At 36.9% G+C, this 13,311-nt stretch overlaps 1 protein-coding gene across 1 annotated transcript; it reads right to left on the bottom strand.

Moving 5' to 3' along the window:
• Positions 1-3,825: 3,825 nt before the first annotated feature.
• Positions 3,826-5,235, bottom strand: LOC129269612 (uncharacterized). Its single transcript, XM_054907122.2, has one exon. It carries the CDS (start codon positions 5,233-5,235, stop codon positions 3,826-3,828), a length of 1,410 nt encoding a protein of 469 aa, XP_054763097.2.
• Positions 5,236-13,311: the final 8,076 nt, after the last annotated feature.

Here is a 13,311-nt window from a genome sequence, read left to right as displayed (position 1 = left end):
ATCAAATCAAATCACGCGATTCAATATACCAGCAGTGCTGACTTTGAAAACTATATATAATTATTCACAAAAAACACTATTCATATAATGATACAATACTACGTTCATTGACATTTGACCTTGATCATGCAACCTAAAACTTGTCAGTGATACTTGATTACCCCTATATCCACAGTTTATACACTATATCTATAAACTTTGAAAGTTATGACAGCAATCCAATAACTACCTCTAAAATGGCCAAAGTTCAATGACCTTAAATGACATTTGACCTTCAGGTCATGTGACCTGAATCTCGCACAAGATGTTCGGTGATACTTGGTTACTCTTATGTCCATGTTTTATGAACTAGACTATGAACTATGATGGTAATTCATCATCATCATCCGTTTAAGTACAGTCCACCAGGTTGGTGTATCATCGTACTTGTAGAAAAAAAAAATGCGCAGTCTTAGCGCAATTGGATTTTCTGCACCTCAGCCTTGAAGCTGGCTACTGAAGTGCAGTTAACTGTAATGGCAGGGAGAATATTCCACAGTCTAATGGCATCAGGAATAAAAGTTTTCTGATAAGCAACAGTGCGAGCATGTGGGACGTGTAACCTCATCTGATGACCACGAAGCGAAGTGGAAGTAGCAGCCTGGTTGAAGTACTGTACCTTTGGTACATCAACAATTGTGTTTACCAAGCGATAAACCATCACCACCTTGAACTGGGCTCTTCTCTCTTCAAGGGTGGGCCACTGTAGCTATCGTAGCATATCGGTGACACTACTAGTGCGACGATGGTCTCCCATGGTGAATCTAGCATATCGTCGCTGCACCATCTCCAGCTTCCGGGTGTTGTCCTTGGTGAAGGGGTCCTACACTTCACATCCATATTCCAGGACAGGTCTGAGGAGAGATTTGTAACATAGAACCTTGACGCTTCTTGGGCATGAGTGCAGGTTACGTTGCAAGAAGGCACGTGTAGAGTTGGCCTTCTTGGTGACCATGCTAATATGGTGGTTCCACGTCATGTTCTGATGAATATGAACACCAAGGTATTTTACAGAGCTGACCTTTTGTAAAGGTTGATCATGAATGGAGTATGTCATGTTTAGTGGATTCCGCTTGTTGGTTACTGAGATAGTTTGACACTTCTGAGGATTGAATTTCATAAGCCAGTCTGACTCCCACTTCTGCAAGGAGTCAAGATCCTCTTGAAGTTTGTTGGCATCATCCTGAGATTGGATCTTGCGGTAGAGTAGGCAGTCATCTGCAAACAGTTTGGTTGTTGTCTGAGATGAAATGCAATCAGGCAGATCATTGATGTAGAGTAGAAACAGGAGAGGGCCGAGGACACTGCCTTGCGGCACGCCTGACGAGACTGGGATAGTATTTGAGGTACATCCATTGATGACTACTCTTTGAGTTCTGTTGTGGAGGAAGTCTTGAATCCAGCGCAGGGTAGTAAGACGAATGCCGTAGAACTTCAGTTTGTATAGAAGTCGATGGTGAGGGACTTTATCAAAAGCCTTCGAAAAATCTAAAAGGATCATGTCGTGCTGTTCGCCTTTGTCAAGTCCTTTGGCAAGGTCATCACAGGTGAAAATGAGTTGGGTGATACAAGAACGTCGCTTACGGAATCCATATTGAGCATCTGTTATAATGTTATTACCAGCGGCGTAACAGGGGTCGGTGGCCAGGGGGGGGGGGGGGCAAGAGCCAAAAATTTCCCGGTCATATCATGGTATGAACAGGTGTAGTGAGGCGACTATTTCGAGAAGGCCAGATATTGCGTATCAGGCAGAATTTATCTTTTAAAAAAAATTGCGAGCGAGCAAAAATTTTGACCTTTTTAATACAAAAATCCAATTTTGTGATAGATTTTGACATGCTATCCAGAGAATAATATATTTCACTCTTCTCTCTTTAGATTCCTTTTTTGTGGTCTGTACGCCACTGTGAACAGGATTCTTTGCGGCAGTAGCGTGAAGAGTAAAAAAAAAAAAAACGAAGGGCGCAGTATAGCACATGTGCTAAAAAGCTGCTTTATATAAGTCCCGAGCGAGCGAAGCGAGCGAGAAAAAATCACCTTTTCCTGAGAATCTAACTTTGAGTTATTTTTTATTCAGTTAATAAAATCATATCCTACACTTTTCCTTTGCTTTTCTTTCCTCCTTTTTTTGTTGTTCTTGTTTGTAGAACTTTTTGAAGCCATGGCCCAACCCTTCCATACGCTGTGCTGTGCGGTTGGGGTCCGGGGCGGAGCCCCCGGAACTTCTTGATATCAAAGCCATTTAAAGCTCGCAGATTGCCGCTATTTTAATCAAATCGCGGGCATATACAGAATGTAGCTTTATTTTACACAACACATTTATTCAACCCAGTTGCGTAATGAACCAAATATTTTGAGGGAGCAAAACATTGCAATGTGGGAAAAATTTGTAAAAAGTCGCCAGCGTGCAAAGCGAGCTGGAAAAAAAATGCCCATTGTAATTAAATTCTAATTATGTGATAGATTTTTCCATTATATTCAGCAAATAACACCTTTTATTGTTTCCATTCATTTCATTATACGTTGTCTCCTATAATTTATTTTATTTCCTTTTGGGTGTGGATCCAAGACCCCCCCGCCTGTCTGCCAGTGATTGAACGGGGGGCGTTATAGATGAATGTTATAAATGAAGAGCCCCTACTGCGTGGGGTCTGGGGCAAAGCCCCGGTAGCTTAATTGCATAACATTTAGCAAGCTTAAAGCACAATGTTGTATGCAGTCCATTAGCTTTTGACTAATTACATTCTACCTTCGTTTCCCGCAATTGTTTGCCATTTTGTCATCTTTTAATTTGTTTCCCACTCTGCTATTGCATTACATAGGCCTATTTCGGAATGATTTGCTCTTTCTCATATGTTTTTCTTTCGTACATTTTTCCGCTTTCCTTCCTTTTCCATTTAAAAAAAGTGTTTTTCTTCGTTTTCTTTTCACTTTTCCCTTTCCTTTTCCTCCTTTCCTTTTCCCCTTTCCTTCCCCTTTCCCTTTCTTTCTCCCTCTTTTTTTTTCTTTTTCCCGTTTTTCTTTTATTTTCCCGGTGAAATCCGCCAGGGGGGGCAACTTGCCCCCCCTGCCCCCCCCCGCCTGTTACGCCACTGGTTATTACTATCCAGGTGATCCATAATAGAGCTGCAGAGAACATGTTCTAGGACTTTGCACGAGATAGATGTCAGAGATATGGGTCTGTAGTTCTCTGGATTACTCCTATCTCCTTTCTTGAACACGGGAGTAACGTTTGCCTTTCTCCAGTCATCTGGGATAATGCCTTGATGGATAGATGCTTTGAAGAGTATCGTAAGCGCTGGGGTAATCTCATTAGCCAGTGTTTTCAGTAACCTGGCAGAAATTCCATCTGGGCCTGTTGCTTTATGAGGATCAAGTCCGGATAACAGCTTATTGACACCAGTTGGAGAAATGTCAATTTCACACATGGATGGATGAGGACTATCACCTTTATCAGGGATGTTGGTGAGACACTCATCCTTCGTAAAGACTGATGCAAACTGTTGATTCAGAGTGTTTGACTTCGAGGTGCAGTCGATCAGATTGGATGATTCCATTTGATGACTTCAACGGAGCAACACCAGTTGTATCACACTTCTTACTCTTGATAAATGACCAGAATCGCTTTGGGTTGCTCTTCGAGTCAGGAGATATGATATTCCTGATGTAGTCATTATATGCCTGTTTACATGCAGATCTTGACTCTTTCTTTAGGGCTCTGTATTTCTCGAAATCTTCCTCGGTACCTGTTTGGCTCCTTGCCCTTGTATACTGGCGCTTCTTTCTTCATGACAAGCGCTTCACTTTAGTATTTATCCAAGGCTGGTTGTAGCGCACAGATGACATTTTTGATGGCACATGTTGATCTTGGATATCAAGAAGATTAGATTTTATGGATAACCACATATCAGAGATAGAGCTGTCAGAGTTAAATCTGGATGTAAAGGACTTGCTGAAGGATATGCATTTCTCTTTCATCTGACGGACTTCTGCTCGTTTCCAGAGGTAAATCTTTCGCTTAACAGGTTTAGTCCGTTGAGGTGTGATGCGGGAATAGACCATTACAATATCATGGTCACCTAGACCAGGGAGTGGTTTGCATTCAGATACCAAGGAAGGCCGATTAGTCATGAAGAGATCGAGTATATTCTCATTCCTTGTTGTAAAATCAACCATCTGTTGGAGGTTACAACTATGAATCATTTCAATGAAGCGTCCACTCAGCTGTGCAGGGGTCCGTTGACTGTCTGAAGTTAGGGTTTCCCAGTCAATTCCTGGTAAGTTAAGATCTCCACCGATCCAAATGATAGAGTTCTTATTTTGCTCACAAATACGCTCAACGAGAGAGCAAACTGCTTCTAAGTACGAAGTATCACTGGAAGGAGGTCGATACAGGGCACCAATCACAAGAGATTTGCGTCCACTCAGTGATACTTTAATGAAGACATTCTCACATTGGACATCACTAGAAAGTTGTTGAAATGAAAGGCTGTCCTTTATCGCAATGAGAACACCACCACCAGGCCTGTCTTGACGGTCCCTTCTGATGACATTGTATCCCACTGGAAATATTTCAGAACTGTGCACTTCTGGTTTTAACCATGTCTCCGTTCCAATTATGATGTCCGGATTGGCAGAATCTATCAGTGCTCCAACTTCCTCTTTCTTGTTCTGAATGCTTTGGAAGTTGATTGTTAATGTTGAAAAGACAGTTTTCTCCCTTTCTTTGCGACTTCTGCATTTCTTTCTGGCAGGAGATGATGTGGCGCGGGGAGACCCAGGTTCAGATAGGTGCTCACTAGAGAGAGAAGAGTTAGAGGACGACAAAGATGATAGGGCGTCAAATGCATTACTTGATGTCACGTGAGTTGCACTGTTAAACAGGCTCGAAGAAAATTGAGGTAATCCACATTTCACACAGTGCCAAGAAACATTAGAATTTCCAAAAACATTGTAGACAGCACTGGACAGGTGCATGCAATCCACATGGTACCACTGTAAGCAATCATCACAGGAAACTGCTCTATGTTTCCATGTGACAGCTCGATCGCAGATCTGGCATGGGTGCTTTGGTGCGCAAGGACCAGGATTGACCTCAATATCTCCCGATTTAGCTAGAAGTAGCACACTCAGGAACAGAAGTGCCTTGGGTTTCATCAAAGGTAGAGGGTGGAAACCACGAAGCTTTCTCTCCATTGAAGTTGCATGCAGGCTTCCATGGAATTCAAAGTTCAAAGTTCATTGACCTTTGACGTTGGTCATGTGACCTGAAATTCGCACAGGATGTTCAGTGATACTTGATTACTCTTATGTCCAAGTTTTATGAACTAGACCAATACATTTTCAAAGTTATGATGGTAATTCAACAAATACCCCCAATTTGGCCAAAGTTCATTGACCCTAAATGACCTTTGACCTCAATCATGTGACCTTAAACTTGCACAGGATGTTCAGTGATACTTGATTATTATTATGTAAAAGTTTCATGAATCAGATCCATAAACTTTCAAAGTTATGATGGTAATTCAACAGATACCCCCAATTTGGCCAAAGTTCATTGACCCTAAATGACCTTTGACCTTGGTCATGTGACGTGAAACTCAAGCAGGATGTTCAATAATACTTGATTAACCTTAAGTCCAAGTTTCATGAACTACGTCCATATATTTTTTAAGTTATGATGACATTTCAAAAACTTAACCTTAGGTTAAGATTTGGTGTTGACGCCGCCGCTGCCGCCGTCGGAAAAGCGGCGCCTATAGTCTCACTCTGCTATGCAGGTGAGACAAAAACGGGAAAGTTCAGAAGTCTATCGAAATTTTGTTTCAAATTATGATGTCTTTATTTTGATGTCAATAGATGCTTTTTTTTTAAGTGAGTTTCGTTCATGCTTGAGCGAACACAAGCCGTTTTTGCGAGGGGTTCAAAAAGGGCTTGCGCCAAATGACAGAAAATTAGAAAATATTGATAATTAGACTTCTTGTTAGTTTTATTCAATTTGCTGTCATTTCTTTATTTTTGCATCAATTACGTTCATAATTGGTAAATATTATCATTGGATAATTTAACATTTCTGTCCATGAGGATGATGAGGTCGAAGGTCGTCTAGGGGCCCGGGTCAAAAGGTCAAATGATATGTGGTCATGTCCATCCTTTTCTGAAGTTTTTGTTCAACTTGCTCTGATTTCTTTATTTCTGCATCAATCATGTTCATACTTGGCACATAATGAACCTTGGGTAATACTACATGTGTATCCATGAGGATGATGGGGTCAAAGGTCGTCTTGGGGTCAAAAGATTATATTGCCTATTTGAATTATCGCAAAATCAGGAGAGATTTATATGTTTCGCAAACCATCTTGTTTCATATAAAAATGTTATCTTTTAGCATTGAATATTCTTTCATAAGTTAGAACAAAAATTGTCAACCTTAGTAAGGAGATATCCCTTATTAATGAGAGAGCTCGTAATTTATTCATATCCTTTTTTTATGTGCAATAAAGGTTATGGTGCATTGAAAGACATGCATCCTATTGTAAAGGGGACATTGATTCCTTGAACAGGTCAAATTGTGTGCTTGACCATGTTGACAGGATAATATAAATTCTTACAGAAGGTTTCATGTCTTTCAAAGGCACCAAAACCTTTGAAGCCCACAATAAAAGGATTTGATCAAATTAAAGCTATCCCATTAATAATACGAATCGCCTTACTTGGGTTGACAATTTTTTGTTTTTACTTATGAGAGTACATTCAATGCTAAGATGCCATATTAAAAAACACCAACAAAACAATTTAAGTAAATGAATAGATTTGTAAATGGATTTTGACAGCATAATTCGAAAATTATGGCAGAGATAATGAAAAGATTTAAAGGAAGTTTGCTGATTAGCAAGAAGTCTAATGATCAGTATTTTCTCATTTCCTGCCATTTGGCGCAAGCCTTTTTTTTAACCCCTCACAAATGTGTTCCGTGTTCGCTCAAGCATGAACGAAACTAATATATTTTAATGGCATTTGAAAGATAGGACTTCAGATCATCTATTAACAACAAAATATAGACATCATTAATTTGAAACAAAATTTTGATAGACTTTTCAAAAGTGTCCCATTTTTTGTTAATACGCACTGTAGAGAGAAGACATGATCTACTTAATGTGATAAAAGAGGCATTTTAAGTGAAATATATTATAGAAAAGTAATGGAAAATTTATTCACACGTGACATCACACATCTTTGTCGCATTGCCAGTGGGAAGATCTACATTACAATAATCTAAATTGCAAAAGCTCATAACTTTCTTATCATTCATTCGATTTTTCTCAAACTTTTGTTTTTCTGTTTCTTTGATTTTCTGTGTGTTTTTACACAAGCTATCCTGTTTCAATGGTTTCATTTTCCTTTAAGTATTGGCTTAACTTGATAACAAAGCAAAACGAATCCAGTCCATGCTATTGTCAATAAAATGTATCTTAAAGGGGTACCCCGGGCTGAAAAATTCTATATCTAAATAAATAGAGAAGAATCAACCGAACAAAATGCTGAAAATTTTATCAAAGTCAGATTACAAATAACGAATTTATTGAATTTTGTAAAAATAGGTATATGCAGGTCATCATGAATACTCATTATAGGTGGGCCGATGACTTCACAATAATGTCTCTACTCTATAATAAAATAAATTGCAGCAATGAATATCTAATGCACTTAATCAGTTGTCAATCCATTTTTTTCGGTTCTTGGTAGAAAAAAATTCACATAATAAAATACCCCCCCCCAAAAAAAAAAAAAAGTGGGGATATGACATTATCAATTTGCTCATTGAATATTCATGAAGACATGCCTAGAACTGTTTCAACGGAATAATGCAAATCTTTAAAATACCACAACTTTGTAATTTGTTGTCTAATTTTGATCAAAATTTCATCAAAATCGGATGTAAAATAAGAAAGTTTACTTATGACATTTTAAAGTTTCGCTTAATTTCACAAAATATTTACATGTATATGCACTTCGTGGTCTGTATGCAAATGAGGAGACTGATGACGTCATCCATTCATTATTTCTTTTGTTATTTTATTGTATGAAATATTCTAATTTTCTTCTCATTGTCAAGTGAAACAACGATTAATTCCTCCCTGAACATGTGGAATGAACATTGTTTGATACTATATATGGTTCAGACAAGTTGGTCCTTATAGTCAAATCTGTAAAAAAAAATATTGTATAATTCACACAATAAAAAACAAAAGAAATAGTGAGTGAGGGGCATCATTGACTGTCTCATTGTGCATCACATTGTTTTGTGAAAAAGAAGCGAAACTTTAAAATGTAACTTTCTTATTTTACATCCGATTTTCATGAAATTTTCAGCGTTATGCTACTTTGATTTTTCTCTATTTATTCAAAGCAACATTTTCTGGGGTGGATTTTCTTTTGTTCACGGTTCGTGGATGACCTATCCATTTCTTCTCATCCAATGAATAGATATTCTTCTGATAAGTGCTGAAATAAGACTCATATCTCTGTTTCAATGGACCATATCGCATTAAATTTATACCAGTGTTGAATAGATATCTTCACCACTTGAATAGATAAGTGTTAGCTGAACGCGACTTTACACGTAATACTTAACACAAAACTTGGATCGAGAGGTTTTCTGATAAGTGCTGAAATAAGACTCATATCTCTGTTTCAATGGACCATATCGCATAAAATTTATACCAGTTTTGAATAGATATTTTCACCACTTGAATAGACAAGTGTTAGCTGAACGTGACTTTACACGTAATACTTAACACAAAATTTGGATCGAGAGTTTTTCTGACAAGTGCTGAAATAAGACTCATATCTCTGTGTTTCAATGGACCATATCGCATAAAATTTATACCAGTGTTGAATAGATATTTTCACCACTTGAATAGATAAGTGTTAGTTGAACGCGACTTTACACGTAATACTTAACACAAAACTAGGATCGAGAGGTTTTCTGACGAGTGCTAAAAGAGGACTCATACCTCTGTGTTCAATTGACCATATCGCATAACATTTATACTAGTTATATCTCTGTGTTTTAATGGACGATATCCTATAAAATTTATACCAGTTTTGAATAGATATTTTTACCACAAGCATTTTTGGTAAGACACGCTGTATCATCTCCTTCTCTCTCTGTCTCCCTCGACCTTCATCTATGACATAAGAAAACTTAAACGAGAATGAAACCTATATTCCACAGGTTAGTTTGTGTGAAAGCTGAAATATGAAAGAGTAAGATACACGAAAGTTTGAGTAAAATTGGACACCTGAATGCTAAGATCATGGGTGCTATCGGTATTCTCCAATTTTTTACATCGGACTTTTCGCATTTACTACGGGGAAACTCTCTACGGCGCACCAATTCCTTAAAAAATGCAAGTTAAATCACAATGGGGGAGCTGAGAGGCTTTTGTCGAAAGTTCGTGGACCGGGACAGCATCGGAATCTCTCGACTCAGGACGATGACATATTTGCAATATTGTTCGTCCGGTGCAAATCTTCGGATGTCCAAGTCCACCAACAGAAGCCTCTCAGCTCTCCATTGTGATTTTAATTGCATCATTTTCAAAGGAATCGATGCGTTGTAGAGAGTTTCCCCGTACTAAATGTGAAAGGTCCCATATGTGAACAAGATCTGCGATGTCACACAAGTACATGTTTCACCTTTAGGACACTGAAAATACACCCAAAACATCACTCTCTGCTCATTCTAATGATATGATAAACAATAATTCATCGATGTTATTTGTTTTAATGCTTTTTACCCTTTATTCAGATAATATCACATTTTTCATTCAAACAGGTTAATAAATAAAATATACAAAATAAAGTGAAGTACATGTATACAGCAATATAACAAATGAAATATACATTGTGATATACATTTTTTGAACAAAGATTATAACTCATAATACAAACAAAAAACAGTTAATTTCACTTGTATTTACTGTATAATAATGCAGTATTGTATGATGAAAAAAATCCAAACATAAAGAATTTGAAAGCTCTCAGCAGATAAGAAAAGTGATATATAAAATAATTTGTTAAATAAAGATGTGAATAGGGTATCCCATATGTTTTTTATCTCAATATTTTGTTAGACAATGCAAAAAAATTAAGTCTCTACATGTATACTTAGAAAGACATAGTGTACAACAATCTGAATAAAGATTTTATACATAAAACACACACAAAAACAAAACAACAATATGTGAAGGGAGAGCAGCCAAACTAAAACCCATCTACTTCATCTTTTACCCATAATGACATCATGATATATTTTATAATATTGAATTTATAATTATTCCAATATTATACTATATTATAAATCATTTTATGCAAAATGAGCATTGTAGGAGGAGAGTCGTATATTGATGTTTTTTAATTTAAATTGATGAGTAGGGATCAGTGGGAGAAAGAGTTTGAAGAAAGAAAAAAAATAAAAACTTGAGTGTAATGTTGTTAAAGGGATGGTCCGGGCTGAAAGTATTTATAGCTTCAATGAATAGAGTAGAATTCACCGAGCAAAATGCCGAAAATTTCATCAAAATCGGATAACAAATAACAAAGTTATTGAACTTTAAAGTTTAGCAATATTTTGTGTAAACAGGCCTCATGAATATTCATTACGTGGGTTGATGATGTCATATCTCCACTTGGTCTTTTGTATTTTATTATATGACATTAGGTTTATTCAATTTTTTACCTCCAAGAACTAGAAAAAATTGGATCGACAACTGATTTAGTGCATTAGATATTTGTTGCTGCAACTTATTTCATTATAAGGGAGACATATTATTCACACAAGTATGAAATAATGAAAAAAATATGATTTTATGTAATAACATAAGAAAACAGAAAGTGGAGATGTGACATCATCAGCCCACCAAATGAATATTCATGACGACTGTTTTTACAAAATATTGCTAAACTTTAAACTTCAATAACTCTCCTGAAGACGGACAGTCAACCTGCCCGAAACGTCGAGTCTCTCTACTACTCATCATCTCTACTCGCCGACTCAAGCCAGCATCTCCTCACTAGCTCTACTACTCAAGCTGTTCTCAACTCATCAATCTTTCCTGGTTTACAGTCCTTTTCAGGACTACTTTCAAGAAAGAATACTCTACTCTCAAATCTCCACTTTCTCACCTATCCATTTCTTCTCTTCTCCTATCCACTGTTTCTACAACACTTCACATGGTGTACCGTAAACCACATCAGCGATTGTACATACCACCATGCAAACCTTCAAACAACATCTTCAATAACTTTATTATTTGTAATCTGATTTTGATGAAATTTTCGGCATTTTGCTCAGTGAATTCTACTTTATGTATTAAGATATAAATATTTTCAGCCCGGACCATCCCTTTAAAAAGAACACCTGATTTTGAGGAGCTAGAGATAAAAAAGAAAATTAATGAAAAGGTTATATGTGTTTGATATGGCAGGTCTTGGTCGCATTTCCAATGGGAATCATGGTTGCCTATGTGAATATGTGATCCACACTGTTCAAATGGTCAAATGTAAGTGTGAAGGTGATTTTACATTGTTCTACACTGTGAACACACTGTGGCACAGACTGTGGGACGCTGTGTTATTTCCAATAGGGATCAGTGATTTCAGGAGACATAAATTCTCAACATCAACACAACCATGTTGAAAAAGCATAGTGTCCCACAGTGTCTTCACAGTGTGGAACACAATGTGAAATCACTGTCATACGGTTAGATTTGATTCATTTAATGGTGCGAATCACATCGTCCACTATGTGAACACACACAATGGAAAGTGTCCCACAGTCTAAAATCACATTCATACTGTTAAATATGATTGTTTTAACTGTGTACATCACATTTAAAATCATGGTCCACTAGCAATGTGAACACACTTGGAACACTCACACTATCAAAGTGTCCACAGTGTGAAATCACATGCACACTATTAAATATGGCCATTTTAACAGCGCAGTGATCGTTAACACAGTTTTGACTTTCCACTATGTGACCATAACGTGACCCATAATGTCCCACATAATGTGCCACTCGTATTGCAAAGGAGTCCACAGTGTGAAATAACGTTCACACTCTTAATGAATGATCGTTTCAACAGTGCAGAAATCGTTTAAAGTGATAATTTCACTTTGTTTTTATTTAAAAATTTTGGTTCTTGGAAATGGGCTAAACATTAGGCTTATATTGTAAAAATACCTGCCAAAAAGTTTCAAAGCATCATGTCTACAGGAACTATTTTAAGAGATGTAAACCAAAGTTTGAAAATAATCAGGGGGGGGGGTTGGTTTCAATGACTATGTGTAGAGAGCAAATCTGTTCACTACAACACACACTGTGTGTAAGGTACACTGATTGTACAGTGGAGCTAATAACGTGTGCATAGGAAATACACACAGCAGATAGCATTCAACACAGCCAACAGGCTTTTGAAATTTTGAGAAAACTGGGCATAACCTAAATGCGTCTAGAGACAGTCATCAAAGTCAAGCTAATAAATTGCTACTTGTGTCTAAATTTGAGTTTTTCATCCTAAATTGTGGTCTGTTTCAGGGTTTTTTTTAAGGACAAATTCAAGCACTCATACATAAGTTTCATCTTATAGTTTGAGAATTTTTCTAAATCAGCTGCTCATACAGTGAAACGATACCTTAACAGCTTTAACTTTTCCACATAGTCCACTATGTGAGCATAATGTACCACTCAAACTGTAAAGGAGTCCAGTGTGAAATCACATTCACACTTTTGAATATGACTGTTTTAACAGTTTAACTTGCATAGTCAACGATGTGAACACACTGAACACTCACCCTATTTTTTTTTCCAAAATAAAATAATATATTATTAATTAATAAATAATAATATATTAATTCTATTTACCCCTACTCGAGGTATGAGAGTATAACAAAATAACATTATTTGAAATAGAATAAATATATGTAGTAGTAGTACAAAACTTTTTCCAAACCTAGCCTTTCTGACTGCTTTAACACTCTACCAGAATGAGTTCTTACAAGTTAATCTCTCCTATATTATAGAGAACAAAATAGAAGATGATTACAACTATTGAATTCATATTTTTAGTGTAATCTTAAGACAAAAAAGAAGGCTTCAAAAATATAAAGTGTCCGGACACCCGATCCCCCATCCTACTTACTTTCTGCACCAGGTGAAAGCACCTTCACATTATTTAATAATATCACAACATGGTCAAAGTTCA

The sequence above is a fragment of the Lytechinus pictus genome, chromosome 6, assembly GCF_037042905.1.
Source record: "Lytechinus pictus isolate F3 Inbred chromosome 6, Lp3.0, whole genome shotgun sequence".
In the NCBI taxonomy this organism is placed as follows: Eukaryota; Metazoa; Echinodermata; class Echinoidea; order Temnopleuroida; family Toxopneustidae; genus Lytechinus; species Lytechinus pictus.
The sequence above is the reverse complement of the archived record's forward strand: the minus strand, read 5'-3'. Positions and strand labels throughout refer to the sequence as shown.

What these genes read in the sequence shown, in the direction of transcription:
- LOC129269612 (XM_054907122.2), bottom strand. Translation starts at nt 5,235, where the DNA reads ATGGAGAGAAAGCTTCGTGGTTTCCACCCTCTACCTTTGATGAAACCC.